This window comes from Euleptes europaea, chromosome 12 (genome assembly GCF_029931775.1).
Source record: "Euleptes europaea isolate rEulEur1 chromosome 12, rEulEur1.hap1, whole genome shotgun sequence".
Lineage (NCBI taxonomy): Eukaryota > Metazoa > Chordata > Lepidosauria > Squamata > Sphaerodactylidae > Euleptes > Euleptes europaea.
Genome location: NC_079323.1, coordinates 70,024,900 through 70,038,290, shown reverse-complemented (window position 1 = coordinate 70,038,290; position 13,391 = coordinate 70,024,900). Strand labels below are relative to the sequence as shown.

Genomic DNA, 13,391 nt, shown 5'->3' with positions numbered 1-13,391 from the left:
CAGGCCTCCGCCTCCCCCCCACTCGCTGCACGGAGGCCGGGCGGGGCGGGCGGAGAGCGAGGCCGGATCCCGCTGCCGGGACGTTCCGCCCGGCCCTCCCCTCCCTCCTTCCTTCCCCCTTCCTTCCCTTCTGCTCGCCTGGCCTCCATGCAGCAGGGATCGCCGAGGGGGAAGTGGGAGAGGGAAAAAAGGAAGGCCGGGGTGGGGTAGGCCTGAGGGGGAGACGCCGCCTTCGCCCGCGGGGGGGGGGGAGCCGGGGGGGAGCCGGGGGGGAGGGGTCTGCTTACCTCCAGCGCCGTCCGCCCAGGAACCCAGCAGCAGCAGGAGCCGCCCCACCCCGGCCCAGGCCTCCTTCCTGTGAGGACTCCCAGGAAGGGGGGCGGTGGGGGTTTAAGCCTCCCCCCTGCGCTTCCCGGCCCTGAAGCGCCCCCGCCCAAGCTGAGCGAAGGCAGCGTCTCCCCCTCAGGCCTACCCCACCCCTCACCCCCGGCCTTCCTTTTTCCCCTCTCCCACTTCCCCCTCGGCGATCCCTGCTGCACGGAGGCCAGGCGAGCAGAAGGGAAGGAAGGAGGAAGGAAGGAGGGAGGGGGGGAAGGAGGGAGGGAGGGGGGCCGGGCGGATCATCCCACGGTGGAATCTGGCCTCGCTCTCCGCCCGCCCCGCCCGGCCTCCGTGCAGCGAGTGGGGGGGAGGCAGAGGCGGAGACCTGGCAGCGCCGGGCTCGCCTGGGCCAGGGGCGGGTGGGAGCGGAGGCGCCCCGCGGGGACTGAACCGGGGGCCTCCTGCTATGCCCAAGCAGAGGCTCTGCCACTGAGCCACGGGCCCCTCCTCGGGAAGCTGCCTTCTGCTGAACCAGACCCCCCCCTCGGTCCATCCAAGTCAGTACTGTCTACTCAGTACTGTTCTGAGGCTCAGGAACGGGAAGCGCGCGGGGGGAGGGCTGGTTAAACTGCTCTGCGCTGCCTAGGCAGGCAGCGCAGAGCAGTTTAAATACCCCGCCTCCCAGCTGGCCTTCCAGGCGGGAACGCCGGCTTGCGTTCGGGCGCACCCAGCCGGCTGGCGGGAGTCCGCACATTCGCTCCATAAGACGCACCGACATTTCCCCTCACTTTTGAGGAGGAAAAAAGTGCGTCTTATGGAGCGAAAAATACGGTGTGTGTGTGTGTGTGTGTGTGTGTGTGTATATATATCGCACAGAGTAATATCAAAAATTGGTCATTACATAGCCCTGCCTATACAAAACTGAAAGAAGCGACACAAACCTTAACCATGGAAAAGAAATTGCAAGACATGTTAGCCAAGCAAACAGAGGCAACAACTAAACAGTTTGAACAGATGTCTACACAGATGACACAGCTGACTGCTATGATGACAAATCTTGGCCAAGCATCTCAAGCTATTAACCAAAAACTAGATGTGGTTACAGAAGACCTTAAAGATGTAAAGACCCAAATGAATACTATGAAGATCCCAACAGGCAAAAATTTTGGTGAATGAATCAATGTCAGATAATTGCTCAATCAAGAAAGGAACTAGACAAGGTTGCCCTCTAACTCTGTTATTGTTTTTGTTGGTGTTGGAATCACTATGTTGTAAGCTAAGGAGTATGGAGGACATGCGCGGACTAAAAATTAAAAAACATGAATTTAAATTGAGAGCATTTGCGGATGACCTCTTGTTAATTTTAGAAAACCCAACACAATCAATGAAGATACTATTGGAGACTCTGGACGACTTTGGAAGAATATCGGGATTTAAAGTCAATCAAGAAAAGACTAAGACAATATTCAAGAATCTACCAGAAACACAGCAGCAGGAATTTACTTCATATACAGGTTGGGAGAAAGTTAACAAAGTCAAATACTTGGGTATCTGGATCTCTGTGAAGAATAAAGATAAACAACAACTATCTTAAACTATGGAGTAAAATAAAAACTGATATGATCATTTGGTCAAATAAAAAGTTGTCATTATTGGGACGTATATCAACAGTCCAAATGAACATTTTACCAAGGATACTCTTCTTATTCCAAAATTTACCTATAATATCACATGTCAAATACTTTGATACCTGGAGAAAAGACATATTAAATTACATCTGGCAAGGGAAAAAACCGAGGATTGCTTATAAATATTTGGTGGATCTTAAAGTTAGAGGAGGTTTAGCACTACCTAATTTTCAACTCTACGCTGAAGCGGCAGCTCTAACATGGCTAAAAGACTGGATGGACTTATCTAACGTGCGTTTGTTAGATCTTGAAGGTTTCAACAACATAAGTGGATGGCATGGCTATTTATGGTACGATAAAATCAAGATACATGCATCATTTCGTAACCATATAATCAGATCCGCCTTACTTCGCACTTGGATGAGATATAAACATATTTTTGAACCAGCAACACCAATGTGGATATCACCCCAAGAAATGTTGACATTACGCCCACTTAGACCGGACAAATTTATCACTTACCAGGAATTAATTAACTGGGAAGGGAAAAAATGTTCACTAAAAGACTTTCAGTTACTTAAAGATGATTTACAATGGCTTCAATACTGTCAGATTAAATCAGTCTTTGCACAAGATATGAAAAATGGATTTTCTAAAGAAAAATCGCTCTTTCATAAGATGTTACTAGATAACGACACTCAACTGATTTCTAAAATGTATAATCTTCTTTTAACAATATATTGTGAACAGGAGACAATTAAACCAACAATGATTGATTGGGCTCAAAATGTGGGACATGATATTGTTTTAAACAAATGGGAACGATTATGGTCGAAAGACCTGAAAGGAATAAATGCGCAGTCAGTTCGAGAAAATATTTATAAAATGATGTATCGATGGCATTTAACACCTAAGAAGATTGCAAGGATTTACAAAATGACGTCCCCTAAATGTTGGAAATGTAACAAGGAAGTTGGTTCCTTTTACCATATGTGGTGGACCTGTGACAAAGCCAAGGATTTTTGGGATATGATTTATAACGAATTAAGATTGATACTACAAAAAAATATACCCAAAATACCAGAAATGATGCTACTAAGTATGATACCTGATGACTTGTCAACACAAAGAAACTTTTTAATTTACGCTACAACAGCTGCAAGATTGCTCTATGCAGCAAAATGGAAAGGGGCAGATACTCCTGGGAAAAAATACTGGATTATGAAAATGTTTGACCTGGTGGAAATGGCAAAACTTACAGCTACTATAAATCAAAAAGACAATGTTCGATTTATGGGGGAATGGGAGGCTTGGATGAAATATTGCGAATATGAATTAAAACTGGGAAAAATGCAAGAATACCTTTTAATCTGATCTAAATGACATTATTAATATTAAGAATTATAACCATTTATATCAATAGAGTATGTTATATGAAATTTACATGAAATTTAAATGAATTTAAGAATAATCAAGATCAGACTATATCACGTTGGGATAAAATACTTTATTAAGAGGCGGACAGAGGTGATGGGGAAGTCAAAGAAATTTCCTTTATCTTTTCTCTTTTTCTGTAATGTTTATATGTTCTTAGTTATTATGGAAAATTTCTATTATAAAAACCAATAAAAAATTTTTAAAAAAAATGTACCACAGAAGAATCACCTCAGTTATTGTAGTATGTGAAGAAGGTTCTTGTTAGTCTCTTTTGACAACTCCTACCACGGGCAGATTAGCCAGGAACTTTACCAGGCAAAATCCTGGTGGGTCCCAGCCCCGCCCCTGGCAGCATGGCCAACAAGGAACAGCCCCCCCCCCCACCCGTGCTGACTTGGGCCAAGTGTGGCTGGCAAGAAGAAGCATTGCAGTGGCACCTCTCTCTTCAGCCTGCCATCAAATGAGGGAGCCATGGCAACAAGGCCATTTGGTGTTTCCAGTCTACCCTGAGACTCCTTACCTTCACTAAACGCATTATGCAAATGAATACCAAAGCTTTGTGGTCTTATGCTTTGCTCAGAGATGCAGGTAATATCCCTGCTTAAAAACAGCTTTGAAGTTTTAATTCTGTAATATGTTGTGTATTAAGTTTTTCCAGTGTCATCATTGTTGGCCTCCCCATCCTCCCCCTCCCCACACAACTTCATGCATGGGGGTTGCACTGCGTAACCAGGCTTTCTAGTGGTTATTTGCAATTAATGAATGCCATCTTGTTTTATTGTATGGTATGGATAATGTAGTTTTAAAGTATGTTTATCTTATGTTTTATGTTTATAATGTTGTGACCCGCTCTGAGCCCAGCTTGCCGGGAATAAGGGCAGGCTGTAAGTATAAATAAATAAATACACTCATGGAATACTGCACTTATGTTAATGAAAGTGTAGAATAATTTCCTTACTTTAATAAACGGACAGCATGACTGAACCCATCTCCTTCAACTTGGAGTCCTTGATGTGGAATCTCCATACTGGATAACTGGGAAAGAAAAATCACACACAGAAGATTGTGGGTTGTTGTTTAATCTCATAGCAAAAAAAAAGGTATCTGTTAAATAGTATCTGGCTAAATTGGCCCACATAGGTTTTCTAAAGTAAGTGATGGTGAGTACTGATGGTGAGATCCTCTTCTCAAGCCCTGCTCTCTGTACTCCCACCTACAGAGGTAAGGGTAGTGGTGACCAGAGACATGGCAATGGTGACATCTCCCTTTTGAAATGCTGTACACACACCCCTTGAGGCTTGCTTTTAGTACCTACTTTATTCTCCTTTAAGTGCCAGGCTAAAACATTCCTCTTAATGCAGGCTTTTAACTAAGGGGTTTCTTCTTTTTTAAACTGTTGTAAGGTCTGCCCCTAGCCTGATGACCGTTGTATCAATATCAATTTAGACTGCTGAGTTTTGTACTTTTTTCAGGTGTGCTTGTATTGAATGTTTTTATTGGTATATTTTTTATTATTTATGTGGACTGTTTGATATATTTTATTGTTATGATTTTATTACTTTTATTGTATACTTGGTTTTGTGTTATTGTTGTAAGCCAACTTGCACCAGTCTGGAGAGGAGGCATACAAGTAAAAAAAAAAAAGGCTACCTTCTTCTGCATATGATAAAAGTCAGTTTCTGTTCATAAAACTGTTCTTTTAATAAACCACCATCATGCTCGTTGCAGATGAGTGGCATGGGCCTCTAAGATCGATCAAATGCAACCCCATAAGATGGAGAGTACCTGGCATATATCGCAGCAACTAAAGGTTAGCCTTTCCTATAGCATTTTTTCATTATTAGCATGCAGCAGCCCTCATTCAGGACAATGCAGTTAGCCAATCTACATGATCAGCCATACCACACAGTAATGACTCAGAGGATTCCTGAAGCAGCCTCATTCTGGAAAAGCCCGGCCATTTAAAGAGTTTGCAAAGGAAGATCTGTGCTCCCAGAAACTCATTCCCAGAAATGCCAGGTTATTACGGAGAATGCCTGTTTAACGTCCACTTGCCAAATCTTTCCTTCTCCAGTGAGCAACCGCATATTTTATTCCTAACTTCGGACAGCCCTTCTTTTCTTTATAATACCTCCTGTTGCTTTCAAAGTATACCCAGATAATGTCACAAATTATTTGCCAAGTCACAAGGCTTTTCAGTGAGGTCATGACCAACCAAACTGATTAAACGTTAACCACTAATGGATATTTATAGTAGTACATATCACTGCGGTTTAGAAAACAGTTTATCACTTTCTCCAGCACACGCAGCCTCTCTTGGCCTGTGACAACTCACCGTATCAGTGATTTCTTTGCACTCTGGAAAATTCCAAACTGTGTGCGGAAGGCCCAACAGGAAGGCCAGGCTAGGAATTCCAGATGTGAAGCACGCCCTCTCAGCACCCTCGGGGACAAGCAACCTTTCCCCCTGCTGCTGCACCTAAATTTGGGACCCTTCTTATAAAGCTGCTGATTAAAGGGAACTGACTGACTACCAATCTAACCAAACCAGTAGAAAACACGCGTATCTCACCTCCATCCGAAGTCCTATAAATGGCATATTTGTATCACACATTGCTACAATGTGAGCTAGAACTTTATTGAAGGCACAGATTTCTCCAGACCGTTTTGGTTTCTTGGGTTCTACAGCACACGGGTCACCAGACAGCTGGAAAACAACACCTTTTAGTAAGGTTCTATTTCTACCAACTGCAAAACAAGATCACGGTTCTAAGTTTAAAACCACGAACGCTGGTGACACAACATAAAAGCTGCCTGTTTTAAGTGAACCATACAAGCTGCCCCTTCCTCCAAGGAGCTCAGGGCAATTTACATAGTTCTTCCCTCCTTCATTTTATCCTCACAACAACCCAATAAGATAGGATAGGCTGACTGGAAATTTGAACACAGGTCTTCCAGGTGCTAATGCAACACTCTAACCCCACTATTCAGTAAGTCTTAGCATTAGCATTAGACATTTAGCATTTCAATTGGCTAGCTGGGATTATATCATTCCAAATACCCAGGACATCCACATATATCAAGAAATTACAAGACCTACATCCTCATCAGTGGGATTTTCATGACAGGGTGGGCCTCTCTTCTCTCTCCCATCCCCACAAGTGCATAAATGCAGAATGCAACCTGATTTTTCAAATCAGCTCAAAGTTTTATATTGAAATGCCTTTTTAGTCAATCTTTTGGATTAAAAGAACATCTGAAGTGTCAGGAGGACAAACAGCACTTCCCACAAGCCAACATGATGGAAGAGGGAAAAACATGCAGAGGGAGAATACTTCCTAATATTTTGAAAGTGAAGACCTGTTGCTGATAAAAATTAGGAAATGCCTAACCAACCACCTTCTCCCTCATGCTCCCAAAAGACACAGGTATTTTTCTTGTTTTCAGGAAGTATGAGACTGTTTCACAAAATTCTTCTTTCTGTACACAAGTACCTGCACAAATCAATAGCATGAGTTCTCTCAAAACAACACGGCAGACACTGGCCCAAACAGGTTATTGACTTATGAAAGGAGTTCTACTTTAGAACGAGTTAGTACCTTCAGTAGAGAAAATAGCAAAAAAAAAATTAAACCCAGAGCCTTCTATCAGCCTTTCATTACCTGGCGTTTTGTGCCACTTTTTGGTTGCCTCCTGCTTTTTGTGTCTAAAACCAGTTCTTCAATGTTTGGCTTAAACTGCTGCAACAGAACTGCAGTAGCCGGGCTGTCATCTCCTTCAGGATAGCTCACAGAAAGAAAGTAATACTTGTATTCCAACTGCGTGGGGTTGCTGGGAACATCAAACAATTCCACTACCTATATTGTAATAAAAAGAAACCACACTCAATTTGAAAAACGTTCCTGCTCACTAACTGAAGAATTCTCTCCTTACCATATCACCAGTGGCTAAACAGGTCCCTGGAAGCCAAACTGGAAATGTCACTATGAAAAACAGAGTTGCTTACCTGTAACTGTTGTTCATCGAGTAGTCTTCTGTGCAGGGACACATGGGAACTGCGCATGTGCAGGCCAGCCGCAAAGAAAACCTCAGTGTAGATCGCTTCTAGAAAGGTCGATTCCCCTCCCCTGTCCATTCCGGCCTCAGCCAACGGCTCTTCCCGCCGAAACGGTCATATGACAGGGGAGGGGTCGGCCATCCCTCAGTCCTCCCATCGCCACCATGGAGATGCCCCAAGAACTGAAGCAGCCCACTGAGGGGATAGGAGGGAGGGATGTGTGCCTACACAGAAGACTACTCGATAAACAAGTTACAAGTAAGCAACTCTGTTTTTCATCGTCGTAGCTTCTGTGCAGTCCCACATGAGAATTTTAGCATGCTGTAACAAAGGAGGCAGGAGGCGGCTGCTGCACACCTCAACTGTATTGTCAACATATTTTATGTTTTCTATTTTATTTTTCAAAATTGATCATAAAACAGATTTTTTTCCCAATTCAAAATTGACTGTAAAACTGCTTTCCCCACAGATGCATCCATACCGGAGTCCACATCCATGGAATAGTGGCGAATGAAAGTCCCTGGGGAAGACCAGGTGGCCGCCTTGCAAATATCCTGCAGGTCTACTGCTGCCGTATAAGCTACTGAAGACACTTGGGCCCTCGTTGAATGGGAATGGATTGTCAGTGGGCAGTCCCTGTTGGCCAACTCACTACGTCTGTCTGATGGTGCTTGTCACCCAATGGGACAATGTCTGCGCTGATGCCACTTTCCCCTTGTTTGGGCCTTTGAAGCACACAAATTGGGGTATTTTCTGAAAGAGGAGGTCCTATGAAGGTAAAACAATAAAGCCCTTTTGACATCTAGTGAGTGGAGTGACCTTTGTCAGATTGTGGAAAAATGTGGGAAGTACAAACTCCTGGGACACATGAAATTTGGAAACCACCTTCATTAAATGTTGCAGACTAGTATGGAGGACCATCTTGTCCAAATGAAATTTTGTAAAAGGGGGATCGTATGATATAGCACTTCTCTCTTATAAAGTTGCTTTCTTGGTCACCATCACCTCGGCCAGGAGAGTTAGCGATTTAAATGCACTAAGGTATATAACTCTCCTGGCCGAGGTGATGGTGACCAAGAAAGCAACTTTATAAGAGAGAAGTGCTATATCGGATGTAGCTAATGGTTCAAAGGGTTTAGATATTAGATAAGTTAAAACCAGTGTGAGGCTCTATTGATGTACTGGGGCTTTCACAGGGGGAGAGATTATTTAACCCTTTCAGAAACCTTTGTGAAAGGCTGAGAGGGCAGCCAGGTGCACCTTAACTGAAGAGTTGGCCAGGCCACTATCCTTAAGATGCAGTAGGTATTCAAACACTACGTCTATAGGACAAGAAAAGGGATTAACTCCTTTAGGATTTGCCCATTTTAGAAATCTCAACCGTTTGAATTGGTATGATTTTCTAGTGGAATTCTTCCTGGTAGACATAAGAACATTCAATAACTGTCTTGAGAATTTATTCACGGCAGAATCATCCATGCTGTTAGACTGAGTGACTCCGGGTTGTGATGTCACACTGGCCCTATTGTGAGGAGATCTGGTTTAAATGGAAGGGGACAGTAAACTCAACTGGCCACGTTCCACAATACTGGGAACCAAGGTCTTTTGGGCCAGAAGGGCGTGATGATGTCTCTTTTGCAGACAGACCACGCAAAAGCGGTCAAGTGAATGGCCCGTTACTCCAAGAGGTTAATATGTAACCTGGATTCAGAGCCTGAGAAGTGTCCAGGCTGAGAAGTGTCCTTAGCTGAGAAGTGTCCATATTGTGCACTTCAGCCCCCCAGTGAAGAATCCGTATAAATTTAATGACTGTGTAGGAACCCCAAAGGGAATTCCCTGTAGGAGGTTGTCATCGATTACCCACCAATCTAGGGATTGCAGTACAGGTCGTGGTATAGATAACCTTTTCCACTGTAGGTCAATGTTAGGTTTAAAATTTGCCACGAACCAGATTTGCAGGCAACACATTTTCAGTTGGGCATAGGGAATTACAGCTGTAGTGGATGCCATAAGGCCAAGGAGTTTTTGAATTTTTACAGCTTTTTGGTATCTCACCTGTTTAAAAGTCTCTATCAAAGCCTGGATGGCTCGCACTCTAGACAGACAGGGGAAGAGCATACCCAATTCTGAATTCAATTGTGCCCTGATGTCTGTGACCAGTTGGAATCTAGACTTTTTCTTGTTTAGTACTAGACCCAAGGACGACAACAGTGTGGTCGTTTTATTCATACTTGTAGTGAGATCTGATGGTGAACGACCCACTAAGAGCCAATCACCTAGATAAGGAAAAATTGAGTGGCCAAATATCCCACAACCACTCCTACACACTTGGAAAAGACTCCAGGAGCCATTGATAGACCGATCAGCATAACACTACACTGATAATGTGAGTTATTGCAAGATAATCTAAGACATTTTCTACACGACTGAGTGATGGTGATGTGACAGTAAGCGTCTCAGAGATCCAAGACTGCAAAATACATTCCTTGAGCCAAAAGGGATCCAATTTCTGGGATAGGTACCATTCTGAATGATCTGGAGGAAAGAACAGGGAAGAACTGGTTGATGAGTTGTAGGCACCCTGGGTAGTAGTGACCATGTAATCTTGGAATTTACCATCTTGGGGAAAGGAAAAACTGTATGTACTCAGACATATAAGTTGGACTTTAGCAAAGCAAATTTTAACAAACAAACCATGGGTAGAATCCCATGGTCAGAAATACTTAAGAAGAAGGGAGTTCAAGAAGGGTGGGAGTTTCTTAAAAATGAAATACTGAAGGCGCAATCACAAACCATTCCTATGAGAAGGGGAAATGGGAGGAGCCTAAAGAGGCCAGGGTGGCTCCATAAGCAGCTTTTTAAAGAACTGAGAAATAAAAAAGACTCATTTAGGAAGTGGAAGGAGGGCCTTATAAACAAATAACTAGTACTTGTGGGGAGAGTGTTAGGAAAGCTAAAGCTCACTATGAGCTTAGACTAGAAAGCGATGCTAAACACAACAAAAAAGGGTTATTTTCCTATGTACAGAGTAAGAATAAGAACAAGGACAAGATAAGCCCATTGTGGGGACTGGAAAGTGAAATTGTAACAGGAGATGAAGAGAGGGCAGAACTCCTGAATTCCTACTTTCCCTCAGTCTTTTCTTGTGACAGAAGCGGTGCTCAACATGGCAGAAACAGAACACATGACGAGGGAAGGGAATTGCAGTCGAAGATTGGCATTGGGGTAGTGCACAAACACCTAGTTTCTTTAAATGAAACAAAGTCCTCAGGGCCAGATGAATTGCATTCCAGGGGTACTCAAATAAGTTGCAGATGTAATTTCTGAGCCTCTGTCCATTATTTTTGAGAAGTCTTGGAGAACAGGTGAGGTGCCAGGAGATTGGAGGCGGGCAAATGTTGTCCCCATCTTCAACAAGGGGAATAAGGAGGATCCAGGTAACTACCGACCCATCAGCTTGACTTCTATACCAGGAAAAGTTTTTGAACAAATCATCAGTCAGTCCTTGAGCATTTAGAAAGGATGGATCTGATCACTAAGAGCCAGCACGGGTTCCTCAAGAACAAGTCTTGTCAGTCTGAGAAAGGTACTACCTTGCTGTATCAGGAGAATGCTGTAGATATAGTCTATCTTGATTTCTGTAAGGCTTTTGATAAGGTTCCACATAGTATTTTTGTTGGCAAAATAGGAAAATGTGGTTTAGATCCTATTACTGTTAGGTGGATCTGTAACTGGTTGACAGATCGCACCCAAAGAGTGCTTGTTAATGGTTCCTCATCTACTTGGAGTGCCTCAGGGATCTGCCCTGGGCCCAACATCTTTATAAATGATTTGAATGAAGGAATAAAGGGGATGCTTATTACATTAGCAGATGATACTAAATTGGGAGGGGTAGCAAATACGGCAGAAGACAGAGCCAGGATACAGGATGATCTTGACATTCTGGAGAATTGGGCTAAATCTAATAAAATGCACTTCAACAAAGATAAATGTAAATTTCTGCATTTAGGTAGGAAAATCAAATGCATAATTATAGGATGGGGGAGACAGGTCTGAGCAGTAGTGTGTATGAAAAGGATCTTGGGGTCTTAGTAGACCAAACACTGAACATGAGTCAGCAGTGTGATGCGGTGGCTAAAAAAGCAAATGCGATCTTGGGCTGTATCAACAGAAGTATAGTGTCCAGATCACGCAAAGTGATGATATCACTTTACTCTGCTCTGTGTTCAGTTTTGGGCACTGCAATTTAAGAAAGATGTAGACAAGCTGGAACGTGTCCAGAGGAGGGCAACAAAGATGGTGAGGGGTCTAGAGACCAAGTCCTATGAGGAAAGGTTGAAGGAGCTGGGTAAGTTTAGCCTGAAGAGGAGAAGACTGAGAGGGGATATGATAACCATGTTCAAGTATTTGAAGGGCTGTCATATAGAGGATGGTGCTGAGTTGTTTTTTGTTGCCCAAGAAGGCCGGACCAGAACCAACGGGTTGAAATTAAATCAAAAGAGTTTCCGTCTAGACTTTAGGAACAATTTTCTAACTGTGAGAGTGGTTCCTCAGTGGAACAGGCTTCCTCAGGAGGTGGTAAGTACTCCTTCCCTGGAGGTTTTTAAGAAGAGGTTAGATGGTCAGCAATTCTGATTCTATGACGTTAAGCAGATGATGAGAGGGAGGGCATCTTGGCCATCTTCTGGGCATGGAGTAGGGGTCACTGGGGATGTGGGGGGGAGGTAGTTGTGAATGCCCTGCATTGTGCTGGGGGTTGGACTAGATGACCCTGGTGGTCCCTTCCAACTCTATGATTCTAAGTTTTCTCTGTGGGTTTTCTTCGGATGCGCAGTTCCCATGTGGGACTGCACAGAAGCTATGACAATGAACACAAGGTTCTCAAGTTTACATGCTCTAACACAAATTGTGTTTTGTTTGTGTTATTTTCAGAAACCATGGCAGATGTCAAACTGCAGCTGGCAGAACAGAACTATTCTACAATTCTTTTTGCTAACATTCTTTCAAACAAGTGTAAAAAAGCATGAGTCATTTGTTGAAACATGAAGTGAAACTATTTTAACATTAATGATTTCAGAACCTATAGACACAGCCCAAGTATGTCGTGCTGAACAAAAATTTAAAAATGTGCTCCTGGAACAGTAGTCCCTCCTCCACCTCCCCTCCCCAATTCAGAAAAGTGCTTTTTGAGGGCAGCTGACGGCAATATTGGTGGGGGGAGGGAGCATTTGCTGTTCAAAGCAAATTTATGTAGGCAGACAGACTACTGCATATACAAATCTAACTTTTAATATTCCAGCCAATGGATTGTGAACTTTTACTTGGCTAGTTTCTGATCCCTTGGACCAATGATTCTCCACAAGGCACCTACAGGTGCTGTGGCACCAGCCGATATGTTTCCTGATGGCCATTTCCTTGAGCCATGGGAACTTCAGGCTGCTCCCTACCATCTGACCGACAAGCAAACAACTGAACTCATCCTAGCAGGTGTCTCACAGGAATGCACATTTGGCTTAACTACAGACAGACTTTCTTGCATCTCTGGGCTTGGAAACCTTTCCCTGTAACTATGCAGGGAGTAAACACTCACTTTGTGGGAAATGGAAAACAAGTGGCATCTCTTCCCTAAGGCAGAGAGGTAATCCTGGCCTTCCTCCATGCCATTGGTGCAGGAGGCCTTTATACCTGCAGGAAGCATCCGTTGGGAAGCAGTTGTCTGTACAGTAGCAAGACACTTGCCTTGGAACCTCCCAGCATTGGTGACTGTGGCCCACCCTGAGGCAGCCACTGCTCTCCCTCAAAATCCCAAGTGCTCACAAGCCCAACAAGATTGCAAAACCCTGCCTTGGACCATGTAGCAAGCCTGCAAGCCAGATCAGGTCTTAATTTCATCTTGTCCCTGGTGGCCCAGCCATGTTTTAATCAAAATATAATAAAAAGTTGCCCAG

At 43.7% G+C, this 13,391-nt stretch overlaps 1 protein-coding gene across 1 annotated transcript in view; it reads right to left on the bottom strand.

Annotated features, from left to right (window-relative positions):
- Positions 1 to 13,391, bottom strand: part of MED14 (mediator complex subunit 14) — an 82,175-nt gene that overhangs the window by 43,181 nt on the left and 25,603 nt on the right. The window contains exons 13-15 of the mRNA XM_056858246.1: positions 7,049 to 7,243; positions 5,959 to 6,093; positions 4,345 to 4,421 (exon numbers count right to left, since the gene is read on the bottom strand). Coding sequence (XP_056714224.1) covers positions 4,345 to 4,421; positions 5,959 to 6,093; positions 7,049 to 7,243 — 407 coding nt within the window. The remainder of the gene's footprint in view (positions 1 to 4,344; positions 4,422 to 5,958; positions 6,094 to 7,048; positions 7,244 to 13,391) is intronic.